This window comes from Aptenodytes patagonicus, chromosome 8, assembly GCF_965638725.1.
Source record: "Aptenodytes patagonicus chromosome 8, bAptPat1.pri.cur, whole genome shotgun sequence".
Taxonomy (NCBI): domain Eukaryota; kingdom Metazoa; phylum Chordata; class Aves; order Sphenisciformes; family Spheniscidae; genus Aptenodytes; species Aptenodytes patagonicus.
In genome coordinates, this window is record NC_134956.1 from 7438996 (window position 1) to 7457317 (window position 18322).

At 39.2% G+C, this 18322-nt stretch overlaps 1 protein-coding gene across 2 annotated transcripts in view; it reads right to left on the reverse strand.

Annotated features, from left to right (window-relative positions):
- The window catches only part of NISCH (nischarin), a 32431-nt gene extending 14109 nt beyond the window's left edge, over window positions 1–18322 (reverse strand). For both annotated transcript variants that reach the window (XM_076346183.1, XM_076346184.1), the window contains exons 1-9: window positions 18197–18322; window positions 12288–12371; window positions 11353–11535; window positions 7967–8015; window positions 5659–5822; window positions 4043–4138; window positions 2288–2383; window positions 1563–1715; window positions 257–325 (exon numbers count right to left, since the gene is read on the reverse strand). In XM_076346183.1, coding sequence (XP_076202298.1) covers window positions 257–325; window positions 1563–1715; window positions 2288–2383; window positions 4043–4138; window positions 5659–5822; window positions 7967–8015; window positions 11353–11535; window positions 12288–12371; window positions 18197–18283 — 981 coding nt within the window. In that variant the 5' untranslated portion in view covers window positions 18284–18322. The remainder of the gene's footprint in view (window positions 1–256; window positions 326–1562; window positions 1716–2287; window positions 2384–4042; window positions 4139–5658; window positions 5823–7966; window positions 8016–11352; window positions 11536–12287; window positions 12372–18196) is intronic.

An 18322-nucleotide genomic window follows, 5' to 3' on the forward strand; every position in this document is an offset into this window, starting at 1 on the left:
CAACCCACAGATACAGCTGGCAGTGAATGAATTTAGTTAAGAACTAAATGTTGTATGTCAATATTGGCAAAGAAATGAAAATATCCAGAGCAAGTAAGAAATGCACCATTAAAAGAGTACTTGATGTTATGAAGGATAATCTATTTGGGCTTAAGCTATTCTCCACGAGCAACAAAATTCTGAAGCAAGAAAATCTGTGTTCTAAGATCTCAGGCAGTCTGGGAAAAAAAAAATCACCTTCAAAAGCATCTCTTACCTGTAAATTTTCTACCAGCGACACCCCATTGTGACTCAAATCCAGGAATTCAATCTTTGGAATTAATTTCTAGAAGAGGACAGAAAATGCATGGGTTAAATGCATTTTAGCTTATAAATCAGGCCATACTTCCTTCACTATCAGCTAACCAACAAGCAAAAGAAAGGTTTCATCCAATGCATAGTCTCACTTTTCAGCTTTTGGTATTAAAAAAGCATTCCATATGACCTAGTGGAACAAAAGAATTGAATCTTGCTCTTACGAAAACCAGGGTACTCTGAGGAGCATCGCTAAGTTTTAATTTGAAACCTGGTTTCTCACTGAAGACAAATAAGCTGCTCCCAGTTTAGCCCCATTAACTATAGATCAAACTCATTAATAGGTGTTTCCATCTTATCAAACAAGCATATCTATGTTTAGACAGAAACTTGGATACAGACAACAGTACCAAAAACCAGAATAAGTTCAATGATTTGTTTCCATGTTTTGATTATACTAGCCAAGCATTACAAGGTCACACAAACCTCTCAAAATGCATTTTAACCCAGAAAGCCTTTTATTTTTGGAGGGCTCAAACCTTGAATTTGATGCTGAATTTTGACATCAATGTATTTGCATCCGCTTTATTTTGGTTGTAATCTCACCGACGATTTGCTTTGTAGTTAAGATCTGGACTCAGACCTGGAGAACCCTGAGTCTACATCACAAAAAATCCCGAACAAGAAAACTGCGCTCCAAGTCCATGATCTCTACTTGAGCTACAGACATAACTATTTCCTGCTTCACAAGAGTAGTTCAAGTAAAAAATTATGTTCATATTTGACACACGTTCTTGTGATGAATGCCAAATTTTTTTCCTTAATAACTGATTTACAAAACGTAATTCTTAGGTACTGCCAAAATACTGCAGATTGTTTCCATGCTCTTCATACTGTTTTGATGTCAAGAAGGCTTGAAAACACTCCAAAGTTGAGCCCAAGAGGTGTTTTGTTCTTTTTTAAAAAAAACTTTTGTAAGTGGCCTAAGGCCAACGCAAACAGTAAAAGCACATTTCAAAAAGTCAGTATTCATGGAAGTGTTGTTTACAGAGCACAGAATTACAAACTTTTCTTCTTTAGCAAAGAAAATATCAAAGTAGTAAAAGAAAAAAATCCCCTAAGCATTAACTTGGTAGCTAATCAACATAAAGTAAGTGCAACTGAAAATCTTTCAGAAAAAAGATATATAAAGCAAATACGAAATCCCTGCTGTGTGCCACAGAAGATCAGTCATACTTTTTTTCCACAAATGAAAAAATATTTCTTACCACTGATTCGTCAATTTGAGAGATGCTATTGTGACTCATATCCAAAGTTGTTAAAGTTCTCCAAGTTGGGATAACTGCTGTCACTGGACAACTTGAAGTTGCACCCTCTGGCTCCCACTGATCAAACTCGGAGGCCTCGGGCACTAGGATTTCCTATTTCAGACAAGCACACTATAATATTATGCTTACATCTTCATTGAAAGCAAATAGTTTTGAAAACAATCCAAACAACCTTATGTAAGTATGAAAGATTTCTAAGCTTTATAATCACCTAGATTAAAGTTGCAGGTCTTAAAATGTGAGCTGACCAGGTCAGAATTATTTTAGATCCACAGGGAGGGAGTTCCAATACTAGCAGCTGATCCAAATTGGGGAAAGTGGAGGAACAACAGAGGGACTGAAAATTATGCTACTGGATATCCCTTGCCAAATCAAAGCCCAGAGAAAAGAGTAAGACAAATGCATTCAGTTCTGGATGAGTAACAGAAACATACATTCCAATAAAAGCATCAGAAATGTCCCTGTGAAGGGACACATGTAAACACTTCTCCACTTACTAAAGCTAAGATTCTGAAAGGTTAGCAAACCCTTTCAGTTGCATGGTTTTAAAAGCAGAACCTGCAACAGGCAGTACAGAAAAGTATATCGACTCCAAATGGATATTTCCACAATGTGCATATTATTTTTGCACGTGCTTTAAACACTCACCAGGAAGTCACTCTTACCTTCATTGACGTCGCTGAAAATCGAACACTCATCGTGGCCAGAGCATGTTTTGATGAAGTCAGCCCTTTGATAAGCTTTCCCCCACAATGATTGATCTATTTAAGAAAAATTACATTACAAAGTCAGAAATGCTAGAACAAATATGAGACATGGAAGAGGAGGCTAAAAGCTTCAATAGCAGATTCTCTACCAATTTGGAAAGTAGTTACAGCACTCCCTTAAAATCTGAGATTATCAGGTCAGAAATACCAACATTTGGTAAAGCTAAAGCAAGAAATTAGAGACACGACTACAGAAAAGTGAAATTCAAACATTTATTTGAACAAAGCTTCTTCTCCATTGACTTTCTACCTGCCCCATGTATTCTTCAAGGTGAAACTACCCATGCAGTTTAATAGGGCACCGTATTTTACTGTCATCAAAAAGAGGTATCTCAAACTATGGCTCTACCTGCAGACATGTTTATTTAGGTATTATTTATTATTATTAATTGTAAATAAGAAAAAAGAAATGCCTAGGAAGTAAGGTTACTAATCTAAGCATTTAATATACTAGTGAGCTAATTACACAGACTAAGTTTAAGATTGTGAAGTCTTTTTTCTGTAGCTCAAGTTAGAACAACACCAAAGGTCTGCTACAGCCTCTGTCCAGCAACCAGGTCCTTCTCTGTAGACAGTCGCACACATTGTGCAACCACTACAACTGGCACATTTGCTGGTGTATCAGGGGAACCACACTAAAGAGACAGAGCTCCTGCCACCCTTGAAAAATTCTTTCCAGATTACCACTGTTAATTTTTGGACAGTATTTACTACTAGATGAAAATGTCAGTCTGGTGCCAGTCAACCCAAAACTTCTCATCAACATGCAATTACAAAAGACTTCAAGACCAGAAACCTTCCCCCCCCCCCCGCCATTAAGTAAAGCTACACCTGAAACCCTCCATGCTCACAGGAAAGGGGAAAATTGATACTATTCTGCAATATCCTCTCTGCAGTATGTTAGACTCTCTCTCCCATTCTTCAGTTTCTGAACTGTAGTTTCTTTCCCACATTAAAATGTCAATAAATCACTGACTTCAGGAATCCACTTCAGTTCTTAACCAACTCAGTCTCTCATATCAATGAGACACAATAGTGTTCATGTACTAGAAAAGGTACTGCACCCACCAAAAGTGGACACAGAATACAGACTACATGACAAAATTGGATATTCTCTCTGGAAAGATCTGAAGTGGTCAGAAAAGTATTTCGTATTGAACATTGAACAACTTCTAGAAACCCTGTCACTCACGCTGAAAAGAGACCAATGAAAAAATTCTGCAAATTATCAAGCAAGAAGCACTATACCCAAAAGTGTACTTTCACAAGCAAATTTAATGTCAGGACATTTTCACAAATATTTGGTGCTTTCCAAATGAAAAGTACTTTGTAATAAGAGATCCCATTATAGCCCATTTGTTAGATCTTCAAGGCAATGAAGAGCCACCCTGTTTTAGGTTGTGTATATGCTAGAAATCACATTCTTTTTGAAGACACACACAGTGCAAACTATTCTGAACACTGAAATTTGGCATCCTTATTTCCAAGACTTGTGGAAAAAAATTGTTTCACAAATGAAACAGTCCTTCTAAACATTGCACTCCTTGAGATTCTAGCACCAAATCAAAACATACAATTACCAATTCTGAGATATGCAGCAGACCTGGCACTCGCAGAACCTCTATAAAATTATGAGCAGTATGTCAGTTGTACCTCTATTTGATGAAGTGATTTGAAAATTGACAGATCAAAAGGCAAGAGATGCTCCTGAATGTTACTGGTTCCAAAAGGTCCCCCTGTTCCAGTGACCTAGTAATCAACATTTAAGAACAGTTAGTGCATATTCCAACTTGTTCACATTTCAGACAGTCTTACACAGGCAATAGCACAAATACAGTAGCTTGGAAAGACAGCCAAAGTTCCAACCAATTTTTCAAGTATGGTATGATTCATGAAACTTGCAGATTAACTTTTCAGGAAAAAAAATGTTAGTTGCTCCAGCTAAGTGCACTGAACTTGAACTGCCACCTTGTGCTTGTATTTTGTAGCACATGGGGCATGCAAAAAAGATACCACAGGCAAGACTGACCAAGGCTTCATTCTCAGCTGACCAAGGCAGAGCTGCATTCACTAAAAGCAACTTCCTTGAAACATCTGGATCCTCCAAGACAGAACTGTCTTCAATTCCACTACAGGGGTTGAAGTTCAAGGCATTGACAAGATGGGTTTGAAGAAAACATTAGACACTGGTACACATCTAATAAAAATGCATGTAATTTTCATGTGGTCATTGGATTCTGGCCTCTGAGCACATCAGCAGCTTAAAAGACAGGTGGTTTCATTTATGTTTGCTGTGAATATAATTTTGGGAGACATCTCTAACATTTTTGTCTGGTCTTATATGTATCTTACAAGCTCTGAAGGTGCCCACTCACAAGCATTCAGAAGGACCAGAAATTCTGAAGATGGGTATTTTTCTAAACAATATGCTCTTCTCCAGCCAGAGAATCCTCTGTTCAAAAGATTCTATACACACAGAGGATGGCAAAGGCAGCTGAAGATGCACAGGAATACCAGTACAGCTGCGGTTTTGCTTTCACAAGTTCCTAAGTCCTCCAGCGAAGCTTCCCCAATCCACTACTTTGCTTCCCCTTTGAACACACAACACAGTTAAAAGGAAGCTCTTCATGTAATAAAAGGGCTAAAAAGAGTTTTTGAGCTGTAGCAAGCAGCATTAAAAAAATTACTCAGGAAAAGTTTTTCCAATCCACTTATTTGGTAGGAAGAAACCAAATTGTCTCCAGACAAAAACGATCTGTTGAGGCCATTTTACATTTATTCCAAAATGTTATTTTAGATAGCAATTCAGAGCCATGTCATCTATGAAACTGAGGTTTTTGTTAGTTTTTTTAACTTTCAGATACAGTCAAAGGTGAGAAAGGGGACAGGATTTATATACACATGCATGTATGCATATGTATACATATACACTGGCCCACCCATAGTGTCTGCAAAGAATGCAGGGTTGAAGAGAATAATATTTATCTATCTCCCTATTCCTACTAGCACCCAGTAAGATTTTGTGGCTGCATCTACAGAGAGCACTGCTGAAGAGACCACATCACAGGAGAATCAACATCTTTGTTATAGAACTATGTGTATTGAAGGTTGGCAGAATAAGCACCTGTTTAACATTGACTTCTAAATGCTTGCAGGTGTTTACTATCAGTAAAGTTCTTGTGCATTCAAACTAGACTCCAAAAGTATGCTAAGAATCATGTCAGCCTGGTAGAAACAACATCTCCAGTATTTGTGCAAGCATAGCTCACCTTTAGATACTTGAGTCTACAAGTGAAATCTAGAATGTGACCTAGATCTGTTTTGGCATCTCCATTAGCACATGTAGGCTTCCCCTGCAGCAACTGTTGAGTGACAGCATATAACTGCAAGGGTCTGATGGTGAAGACTTCTCCAGCCATTAACAACTGCTCTCCTGAAAAAGAGAGTAAGATGGTATCAAACACAATGCTGCAACAGTTACAAAAGAATAAATGGCACATGGAAGATCTAATGTTAGAGATTAAATGTTTGTCATTTATATTCTAAGCTCACAATTAACGTACCAAAACAATGTCGCTTTTTGCCACTTTAAACTAGAATGGCTGAATTCACATTTTTTTTTAACACTAGAATAATCTAGGTGTTCGAGTGGGCACTCTCACCATACAAGCCTGAAGCTCCTAATGCAACTAATGGCAAATTTCCGTCAATCTTAACAGGACTGGAATCAGACAAAGTTCATTCATATAATGTAAGAGTCACTAAACTTGTTCCGAGATATCCCTAAGTTCTATAGCAGTTAGGACTTATTCTGTTCAGAAAAAGCAGCACCTGCCATCTAAAAAACAGACCTTACATCTTTTACTATGCTGCCTAAATGCAGAATTGTAGCAAATGTGTTTTCTTGGAGAGTATGAGGACTTTTACCACACTAATACCAATGCAAACTCCCAGAACAGGAAATGCATTATCTGATAATACTTTTACAATCCCATTTCATTCTAGGAACAGTAGGAAACAGCATCCAAAAGCCTCTCTGAAGGCACCACAAGAGTCAGCATGGACTACAGCAGTCAGAACATACACATGTGGAATTAATATCTTTCTCCTCTTCCTTTTAGGGACATCAGTTCTGACTTCATGGACAAGAGAGCATCTGCTTTCATGATAAGCAGAGTTCTCAGAAATGCTCTGAGGAGTAAAATTCCCTTTGGCTTCAGTGGGAGCAAGTCCAAGAGTTCAGCTGCACATTACTGGAAGGCTACACTAATATACAGCAGTCAGACATCAATGATTCTGGTATCAGTGAGACTGCAGGCATTACAAAGTCAGGAAAGATTTCTTCAGGAGCTTCCTTAAAATGTTCCAACATTTGCTGAGTGGACCCTCTGAAATGGCTTCACCTAAAGTTAATTTTGTGCCAGAACAATCTGAAATGGCATGCTGAAACATGCTTCACCTATCACCTCAGCCAACTGGAATTATACCATAGCATCTAGCATGTCCTTCAAAATAACATTAGTGTGGGTTAATCATTTCACACACCTCCTGCTGTTAATGGACCAGTTAGAGCTGTTGCAGTTACAATAAGTGCATTTCATTTTCATCTGCCAGCCTCAGAAAAGCACATCCTTTAATTAACTGACCAGAAGGTCTCATGTTTCCTGAATTCTGGAAGAACAATATTAATTTAGATATGTAAGTGGTCTCTTGCATTTAACACACACTGCATCAGGACTCATTGATACAAAACAAACTTCCTTACAGGTTACACTAAAACATACCAAGACAGAAAACTTAACAAAAGCTTCTGATCACCAGTACCACATCCCATCCTTTAAGGACACAGACTAGTAGGCCCTTTTCAAAACCTCAATTCACCAATTTCTGTTTTGTTTCCAGAAGTAGCTGCGCTACTGTTACAGCTCCTCCCAAAATGCAGCTTGAATCAAAGTGCAAACAGCAAGAAAAAGGTGAAGAGAAAGGAAGAAAAAGGTGAAGAGAAAGGAAGAAAAAGGTGAAGAGAAAGGAAGAAAAAGGTGAAGAGAAAGGAAGAAAAAGGTGAAGAGAAAGGAAGAAAAAGGTGAAGAGAAAGGAAGAAAAAGGTGAAGAGAAAGGAAGAAAAAGGTGAAGAGAAAGGAAGAAAAAGGTGAAGAGAAAGGAAGAAAAAGGTGAAGAGAAAGGAAGAAAAAGGTGAAGAGAAAGGAAGAAAAAGGTGAAGAGAAAGGAAGAAAAAGGTGAAGAGAAAGGAAGAAAAAGGTGAAGAGAAAGGAAGAAAAAGGTGAAGAGAAAGGAAGAAAAAGGTGAAGAGAAAGGAAGAAAAAGGTGAAGAGAAAGGAAGAAAAAGGTGAAGAGAAAGGAAGAAAAAGGTGAAGAGAAAGGAAGAAAAAGGTGAAGAGAAAGGAAGAAAAAGGTGAAGAGAAAGGAAGAAAAAGGTGAAGAGAAAGGAAGAAAAAGTCTCATAGTCTGATATGGAAGATTCAGATATCTCATTGTCTGGAGATTAAATATCACAGGTATATGAATGCATGCACATAGAGGAAACCATTTCTAGTTAAATTCTTGCAAGTTCTTTACCTTTGTGGAAGAGCTCTTCAGCCAATGCAGCAGTGATCCCATTGATCTCCTGCAAAGAATAAACCATTGTAATTGAGTGTTATTTACATACTTAAGGTTCCAATTTTTCAACGTGTACCTTTGCTGAAGTCTCCCTTTTTTGCTGCAGTACAGGACTTTTTTTTAAACAGAAATCAACTGTGATTATGTCTTACGGATTTCTTTGAAACTTGAAAATACTTCATAAAAATGACCTGAAATTATTTAATTTCATGTGATTTTCATTTCCAAGATGGAAGATACTGAACTGCATTTAAATAATCACATCCCATATATATTAGAAAAGGGCAACAGCAACTAAAGCAACTATTACTAGCCATCATTAGCTCAACTTGAAAGAAAACTTGGTTTTGAAGAAACTATTACAAGTATAGTGTTCTTCAAATTTCAACATTAAGACTAACCTAATGCATCAAGCACTCAACATTTCCTTGGAATATCACTAATAATCTAAAGTTTTCAGTGTAACAGGTCTACAGGAAAGAAGAGATATATAAAAAGTAGTTAGTCTTCTGGACTTCAACTCTATTATGCTTGCTGCAGAGTAATTCAAAAGCCCCTTTTCCCCATCCTCCATCTTCTCCACCCTCCTGGACCTACCCAGGTGCTCAACCTCCATTCCAGGCACTGACAGCTCCAGGAGGAAAGAAAAAGGCTGAAAACTCAATGCAGGGATTTGTTCTTTCTAAATCTAAAAGTGCACAAAGGTCTGCACAAGTATTTCCCATCTGGGCATACTTTTTTCCACAAAAAGCAAATGCTCTGTGGAAGTCCAGAAGTAGTTCTGAGCATTTCCAACAGTTCTCTCTCAAAGACCCACAAAAAGAACAAAATAAAACTATTTGTGATAGTGAGGCTTCCCCTAGACACACACATCTCATAACGTAGCTGCAAAGGATAAACAGATACTATGGATCATCACGAAATGAGTATGTGATGAGTTTACTTTGTTGACAAATCCCTCATGATTCCTAACAAGGGAATAAATCCACAGGACATCTGCAGCAGACAGTGACAGTTCAGGTCATTTGATGAGGCAAGCATTTTAGAAAAGCACATTCTTAGTATAACTGAAACCCCACTCACTGAGGACGAACAAAGCCTCCACCCACACCACAGTTTTGAGAACAACAAGCTAGAAGCTGCATTCCAAACAATTCTGACTCTCATTCAAATAAGCCAATTACACTCATCTGGCATGAACAGACTTAATTGAAAACTATACTCTGCATCCCTTTCGTCATCTGCAACACAGTAGAATTTTTTTCTACATTTATAATTGAAACAAGATTATGACTTGGACTGTTCAGTGACTAGCATGAAAAAAAAGCAACTCTATTCCTCTGTCAGATCCACAAGAGACCTCTGTCTTAGCTCTAACTACTTATATGCATCAAATCCACAGAAGTCCATTGTTTGCAGGTGTCTCTGAACAGCAGTTTGTGGGTACTCAATTCTTCTCTTGCAAAAGCTTCTATCTGTAAGTTAACAAACCAAATCTTCAAAGATGACAAAGTATACGGTGCAACAAAACAAGCATCCCCATATCACTGCAGACATCCTATTCAATGTCAAAGTAACAATAATGTTCTACATTGCTGTCACATGCAACTGCCTCTCTTTGCCAAGCTGTACCTGGCTTTTCCCTGTGACATGTAAAGGCTTCAAAGTGGTTTTAATGTATTTATGGTAGGTATTTCTACTCCATTTAGTTCTATTAACCTGGGAAATAAAATTAAATAATCCCTACTGGAAATACTACAAATAAGAATAGAAAAAATATTGCAGCCTTCCTATATAAACTAATGAGGCAATATCAGGGATTATAATGGCTCAAGCATGCACATGGGCTGTCCGGTAACAAAGATATTTTAAAAGATCAAAGTTCTGCAGGAAGGTTATTTTCCAGTAGAATTGCTGTGGTAAATATTTAGCTTTTCTGCTGAATACCTAACATTTTCTTTTTGTAAATATTTAAAAGTACCCTAAAGTTCCAAGCAAAAACAATTGAGTTTATACCTCAAGCCAGACTCCCCTAAAGCAAAGAAATGCAGATTAAGCAACAACTTTGCTCTTAATACACAAGCACAGTATAGAAACAGGGAAGCATTCATATCCAAATAATGCTAGTTCTTTGGAAAAGTAAAAAAGGATGAACATTACAGCAAGGGGAAAAAAAATAGTCTAACTGAAAACCAAGAGAGGGACCAGGGAGAATTTGTACCTGCATAAAAACCTGTGTTGAAGTTACAGCACTAAAACATTAATGAAACAAACATCATTTAAGAGACAGAGTAGCCAGAGAACAAAAATTATGCAACTTCCTGGTGATCAGGAAGTTTGCTCCATCTGAACAGAATTGTCCCTACATTATCATGCACATTTTCAATACATTTAAAACCTCTAATTCATTTTAGAGGGCTTGATCATGACAAACTAGTCCTTCTCACTCAAATCTGCTGGGCAATAGCAACACTACGAAGCAAGCCTTCTACGGTTTATCCAAGTCAAACTGAAGTCTCACCAGGACAACTACATTCATGCAATACAACTAAAACAGGTTTTTCTTTGTTGCTAAAGCTTAATTAACATATCTAAAGGACCACTTGTGACATGTTTCTGAAGCCTTTATATGAAACCATGAAGGCCATCTCAGCACATCCCACCCCAAAGCAATTACTGCTCCTTCTTTCCACTGACTTCTCCAGTGCATTTTCCTCTTTATGAAGTTCATTCTCCCCCTTACAACATGATGCCATACTGCAAAAAAGCCTAATTACACACAGGAGATGAACAAACTGCAATCTGAACATGAAAGCAAGCCATTGCTTCTTACTTCAAGCAACCTTTACCATAACCTTCTGTCTGCTGGCTGGAGCTATTTCTCCAGAGGCCACTCCATCAGCATGCTTCTCATGGAGAAGCACCATTTTTCTTCATTTGGGCTACTGGAAACCGTTTCAGTGTGAACCACAGCTCTAACCATTAACCACGAAGTAGGGATGTGTGTAGATCAATTATGCAATGTTCCTTCAGAAAGCCAGCACTATTGACTTCAGCCTAACCACCAGTTCAGCTTCAGATTTATTCACAGCTTCCAACTATCCTGCCAGCATTTATTTTCTCCTCTCAGAGTTCCTACCCACACTACTTGCCAGCACAGTATCTACTGCAATAAAAAGTGATGTCAAAAATCTTTAAAATACGCTTGCTTTGTTACATTGTGCAAAATGCTGAAAAAGGGCAGCTTCAGCTATTTTGTGAAGATTCCATACAATTCTCTCCAAGTCAGAGAACTAGGGACAGACACTCAGGCCTCCATTTTATATGCTAAAAACATAACTTACATATAAATGAAAGTGTAGGAAGTGTGACAAAACTTTTGGAGCAGTAACAGGGAACTTGATTAGCAGGGTTTGCAGGTAGACCTCTAATTCCTTCTGTCTTTTCTCCACCAGGCTTTTGGAATTTTTGCCAATAATCTTCTTGGGAGGTAACAGATTTTTATCTATTTTCTTTTCTGAAACAAGCTGAAAGACAAAGACCAGAGTTACTACCCGACTCACCATCTGAACTTGCACAAAAGATGCAACAGAATACAACAAAGCACGTTGCCTGATCCTGGTAAGATCCAAAAATAAAATTACTTCAATAAATTTAGCTATTGACTTCAAGGTCTTAGGTTGAATTTTCAGAAAGAACATTTTATCACAAAATGATGAGAAGTTCAATAATAGTGTTTTCTGAGATAATCACTCACAGTACCACAGGGCAGAATGTAATGAAGGTGATAAAACAGAATAACTGGTGCATTTGAGAAAGCAGCCCAGTCTTGAATATAGTGGACTTTCCCTCATTTTCACTTGCTGTTTTTAATCAGCACTGGTTAGTAACTACCCCATGCTACTATCTAAGGACAGTTTTATCATCCACACCTCCCAGAAGACAGTCTTTGCTCCAATCCAGCTTTTGGTTACCAGATCCACTGATCATAAACACCTCTCTTGGCAAAAGGTTTAATGACTCTAGCCTGAACGCCACTTTCTGATACAAGCTTCTGTCCAAGGCTAAAGTTGTCCAGGCCAACCTCCCCCAGTTCAAGAGCGGAGTCTAATGGGGGCAAGTAATACCGTTCATACAAAAAGGATTTAGTCTGCAGTTCAGATGGTATCTGGCAGATATTCTCGCTCTTTGAGGAAAGAATTTGTGTCCCATACAACAGAACTACACAAACTGTACAAGGTTTTGTAAGAGACCAAGGCCACAGTTTTAATATCCTTACCTTTTCATGCAGATCATGGAAATCACTATAACGATGTTTGACTGTCCACTGATGATTGCCAACACTGACCTGAATAATGTATACCTGAAAGGAAGAAATTAAAGTAAGGGAACTGCAAAGCATGTCTTAAAGAGAAGCTGGCTGTGAGGTGTGCTGGTTAATGTAGCACTACAAGGGGATTCTACATTCTTAAAGTATCATAGTTAACTAAAAGCTAATCCAAACTCTAAGGTGACTTTGCTGATGTAGGATGCCTAATCTCATTCACAAGGCTGCTCCACACACAAAAACATGCAGATGCTTCTTCATGTGAAGCAATTGCTTTTATTTTTGCAACCCAAAGGTTAGCAACCAAGATCTCTAAGCAGCTACTTTTTCTGAAGGTTTCTGCTAAGTTAAGTTGGTGTTCATAGCTATCCACAATAAGCCCGAGACAGCAGCATCCCTTCCTCAATCTACCAAGTTCCACAATGGGCGGAGAAGCTTGGCAAGCATCCTGTTGTCACTTCACAGTTAAGCAGAAATCTGGAGCTTAACCTTTCAGAAATCTAGACAAATCCTTTGGTTGGTTGGATGTTAACTATTTTATTCCTTTTAGGGTAAAGCACATAAGACAGCTTCCTGAGAGTTACAATTGTTCCCAAAGAATCACTACAATTATCTAAAGCAACCCAACATTTCTTTACGTAAAACTAAGTATTTTTAACCAGGAGTGTACCAAACAATTCAAGATTTTTGTTGTAGGTGACTTTCCAGATTGAACAGTACTGGTTCTGCAGGAAACTCACAATCTACCTTTGGATATGCCAGAAGCAAGCCATCACAAAAAATTTAAAGGTACAAAATAAAACAAAGTAGAAAACAAAAGGCTCAGCAAAACCAGTTCTACAGCTACTTGGAAATAACAGATTAAATAAACTGTGTTAATCAATCCAGCTATATTCCTTGGGGAAACACCAATTCATGATCAAATCTTGAAAGCATTTATTACAGTTGAGAACTTGCTTACTACCACAGATCCCACAGACCTGACTCATAGCTGCTATGAGAATGATGCACATCTAGTTGCTAAACCCACTTGAGGAAACAAAAAGCATCCACAGTTTCAATTTGTTACGTAAAAGGCCAGTTTTCACTTAGTGTTAGTACAGACCAGCACAATACCAAACATTAAACAGAATACCACTTGCATTTTAAAAGATGAACTATATCTCATACCAATTATATTTTTGTAAGTATCTGACACTGGCTTGCTGAACCAAAACCAAGTCCTATAGAGAACTGAACCAAGATGTCTGACTAGTGCATACTGCAAGTGACACGTCAGTGTTCGGATGAGCACTGAAAACACAGATGAATGCCTACACAGAATTACAGTCTCAATTAAGGCCTGCATCTGCTTTCCCGTCATGTTGTGTTGGGAAATGGCAGATCAGGATTGTTCACTGTGCCGGTGACAAACTAGAACAGGAATAACCTGAGTATTCAGAAGTTCCTCATAACCCTGAGGAAAGCAAGGAGAGACTCAAAGAAACCAGAAGATTAAAGTTAGAACTAAGTACTACGTTCAGAAGCCATAATAAAAAGACTAGTTCTTTTTAAAAGCTGACTGTACTAAATTATGGCAGATCAAGCAGTATAGCTAAATGCAATGCAGATTGAGTACACAATGCATAAAACCTCAGATTAGACATTGAAAACTCAGTAAACATCAGCTTCCAACTGACAGCTCATGAGACGAGGAAGGAATGCCCCTTGTCTCTGTATACAATACAGTCAGAGTAAATATATAATAAAGGTTTCGTATCCTTTTGCTGAAATGGCAAGCGCTGACCACTTCTAGAAACATAGCACCAAGCCAAATGGATAGTCTGGTCAGGAAAATACCCATTAAAGTGAGTGTTTACATGCACTGATACAACTCCCCAAACTAAGTCTTTAAAAAGCCGTAGCATTCCCCATGTATAAGGCAGCCAGAGCTAGCAGTACATATTCACCCCTCAAACAGCATCAATGTGCAGAAGGACAGCAACTGATTTCACATCAATCCACAAGCTGCCATTATCTTGAAGAATAAATACAAATGCAGTATGTTTATGTGCTCTAAAGACTTGTTTCAATACAGAAATGAATCATTTTAAAGCAAAAACCACTAAGTTTCTGAAAAAGTCATATATATATGACCTTCAATTAATTTCAAGTGCATTAATATGATAAAGCTGACAGTTTAAGTTAAGATTCTTCAAGGACTGCCTGTCAAGCCAACTGCTAGAAGGCATACATAGAGAGGTGACAAAATTCTATCATGCTGCACTGTCTCCCAGACATAAATATACCATGTGAAATCTCCACCCGTATTTATGCCATAAACTGCATTTCTAGTGAGCTAAAATGCAAGAGTGTTTACATTCATAGGTTTTCCTCCTCCCCATGTTTCTACCAAACTCTGTGTAATAAATTTTGTACACCTTATAAATCAGTTGTTTTGGCTAAGTGCTACTTTGTAAACTGTCTAGCATATCTGTAGTGCTGTATATTTAATGATTTTCTAACCAGTCTCTTCAAACTCTTTGCAGTTAAGTACACCCAACAGCATGCCTTCACCTCCCTAAATATTTAAAATTTACTAAAAATTTTTTAAGATACATAATTTTTAAACCAGCTGTTAAATGAACAGCAGTGATTCCAGACTGCTTTTTGTTTACTTCCTGTACACATTACAAAAACCTGCCCAACTCACTTTACATGGAAAACTTGCATTTGTACAGTATCCCTCATCCAACTTCACATACTTCAGTACTGTCAAGAAAAGGACAAGCACCTCACTTTACAGATGACAGACAGAGCTGCCCACAGGAAGCCTGGGACACAGGTGTGACTGCAGCCAGTAGGTCCCAAATTCCAGAGCAGTGATGCAACCGCATCTCCTCCTCCCCGCCTGTCAAGTAGTCAGGCAGTTTATACCCATTCAAGGAAGCCACAGTATTTTCCTTAAATATCAAAGCTAGTATTTATATTAAAAACAGCTGCAAAAGACAGGAAAAGCAGGAAGGCAATTTTAGGCCAAATGCATAGCAGGAAACAAATGAAGCACTGGCAGCCTTGAGGCATTCTAGCAACCAGCCAGTCTTCAGTCAGCATCTAGCTGGACCAGCACATGCATGAGAAACACCTAGTAAAAGGGCTCATACTTTTCTAACCCAACAAAAAATATCAACAAGTGCAGTATTTTTTCCTGCTGATTTATCCATACCTTGGCCTTCCACCCTAACTCCTCCAACAAGAATCACATTTTTAAAAGTACCTTCAAAATTACACAGAACAGTGGGCCTCCCTGATATATTTTACAGGATTTAATCTCACAACTGGCAAATAGATGTCATTAAAATAAGTTTCCTTCTATTGAGATTATGAGCTCTGAAATACAGACTACAATGGGAAGCACACATGCCAAAAAAACCCTGATTCTTTCAAAAACAAGGATGTAAATAAGACCACTGCCACCTTGCCTACGACATGTTAACGGATAAAGATGGTCTTTTCTCACCTTTACCAGATTTGACTGACTTTTACACCATCTAATTTTTTTTACTTCTGCTCCGGTACAGGTCTTTATCACATCCTTAAGTGCCACTAATCTAATTTTGAACACTAAACACAAATGCTAATTTTTTTAGAACATGTCACCTTGTGAACAATTTTGTAAAATTTCTGTTTTCATTTAAAGATCTATTCCTACATTTCCAATGGCTTAGGTCTATCTCTTACAAACTGGCTGCAGGCTTGGAGTCCTGCTAACAGTTTTAGGAGGTTTACACACAGGTAAGCTTAATGCCACAACTCCTTCAAAAATGCAGCAAGAAAATCAAAGTAGGACCTAATACTGGTAAATCTTGCCTTTCAAGCACCCTACTTTTAAAGCTCCCAAGAAAAATGGCATTAAAACAGCATGCCATTTTTCTAGGTATTTCTAGAACCTTAATCATTAAAAAAGAAATCTGGCCTTGAAAAAATAAGCTTCCTTGGGCTCACCTACAGCAGCTCAAAATGTTACCCCCAACTATCAGCTGATCTGCTGAACACTACCTGCAAAGTTATACACCTGAACTACAGCTCAATCTAGCACATTAATGGTATTGCCAAAGGTTGGCTGTACCGCAATACTAGTTTGCAGGCTAAAGCAGCAAAGTAGCTAACATTTCACCTCCTGTGTCCATAACCTCCAGTGGAATAAGGGGACAGATAACATTTTGACATTTTCTCAACTAAATTCACTTGAATTTCTTATTCACTGCTATTGTAAAATACTAATGAAAATTCTCAACACCAACACTAACACTGCTGAGTCTTGGTACACACCTGAAATGGAAGTTTCCAGTCACCATGCCACAAGTCTCACCACGCCTCTCGGCTGATTGGGGACTGTGAAAACAAACTTGCCTGGCAGACAAACCACATCCTAACGCACACAGCGGTAACATCTCAACAGCTGCAGTACCATTTCTGTGAATACAGACTATGTAACTAACATGACAGAAAGAGCTGAAGCAATTTTCAAGAACGTATTTTAAGCTTCTAACCAACTCCTTCACTGAATGCTCAGGACATTTTTCTCTGTAAATATGGCTACTCACCACCTGACAGTCATTCCCACACAATGACATTTCAAGGGTTGCCAGTTGGAAAGGAGTTAGGCCCTTCATGTACTACAGATGTGTAAATGCTCTGTCCTATTAAAAACTCAGAAATCACTCTCCTGTTGCTCTGTCTTCTTTTGGGTACCTTTTCAGAGGCAGTAACCTGAAATATTGTAACTATTACACAACTTTACAAATACTGCCTTTCTAGACCATTACTCCCCTTTTCCTTTTCTCTTTTAGGTTCCTACAGCAGGAAGAAACCTTATGTCATTATGTGCATTCTACAAAAAAATCGTTCAAATCACACTAAGATAAGGTAGGCGCAGAAAACATTTTACTTATATAACTAAAGGGTGGTGTGCTCGAGATGCTTTCTGTCTGCAATTATGCAGAGGTTTGTTTTATGATGAGCTTCTTCCTGAAAAACAGACCAATTAATTCTTGCTACAATACAACCTCTTAAAGTTATACATCCGAAATTTAATTCCTTCCCCAAACTAAAACACTGCTGACAATCTTTCCTGGTTTTTTTGTAGGGTAAGAGAATTGTCTATTACAAATCATCTGATTTCCTCTGAAAATAAGATTAGCTTTTCAAGAGGGATTTTTACAGTATTTTCACCTGAAGGAAAGATTTCCTACTACATTTAGTCCAGCTTTAAAAGCTACATTTACTCAATAACAATTTTTCATAATCACGCATACATATACACACACATATGCATGCATATATATATAAAGATATACATGGGCGAGAACACGACGTTTGCAAACTCAGCCTCCTCTAAATCACCAGCTCTCCCAAAGGGCCAAAGCTACGAGGAGCTCGGGGGCCCATTTTCACCGGCTGGAGGCCCGCAGCCCCGCTCCTGCGCGCCTTCGGGGCTGATTTCCCAGAACACGCGTCCCTCCACGGAGGCAGAAACCGCTCGGAAACTTCTGCCAAATTATTCTCGCTCTGGCTTTAGCGTGGGTACAAAACCGGGCCGAGAACTGCTGCCTGGCTTCCTCAGAGCCGGGAGGGAGACGGCAGCACTAAGCAGGAGGCAGCGCAGCACCAAGCCCGGCCTCAGCCCGCTCCCCCCGGTACCCCGCAGGCTGCCTGAGGCGGCGGCGAGGCGGGCCCGCTCCCCCACACCTCCCCCCCCTCGCTGCCACAATCACCCGCTGCCCGGCACGTCCCTCACGGCCTCCCGACTCGCCTCCGCGGGACCCCCGGGCTCGGCCGCTCCCCCGGCCCCCGCCCGCAGCCTCCCTCCGGCCCCGCACCGTGTAGGTCTCCACCAGCTCGGAACCCAGGACTCGGGCCTCCCGCGGGGGCTCCTCGCCGTCCTCGCCCCCCGCCGCCCCTTCCATGACGCCGCGAGAAGCGCAGGGGACCGGCCGCCGCCGCCG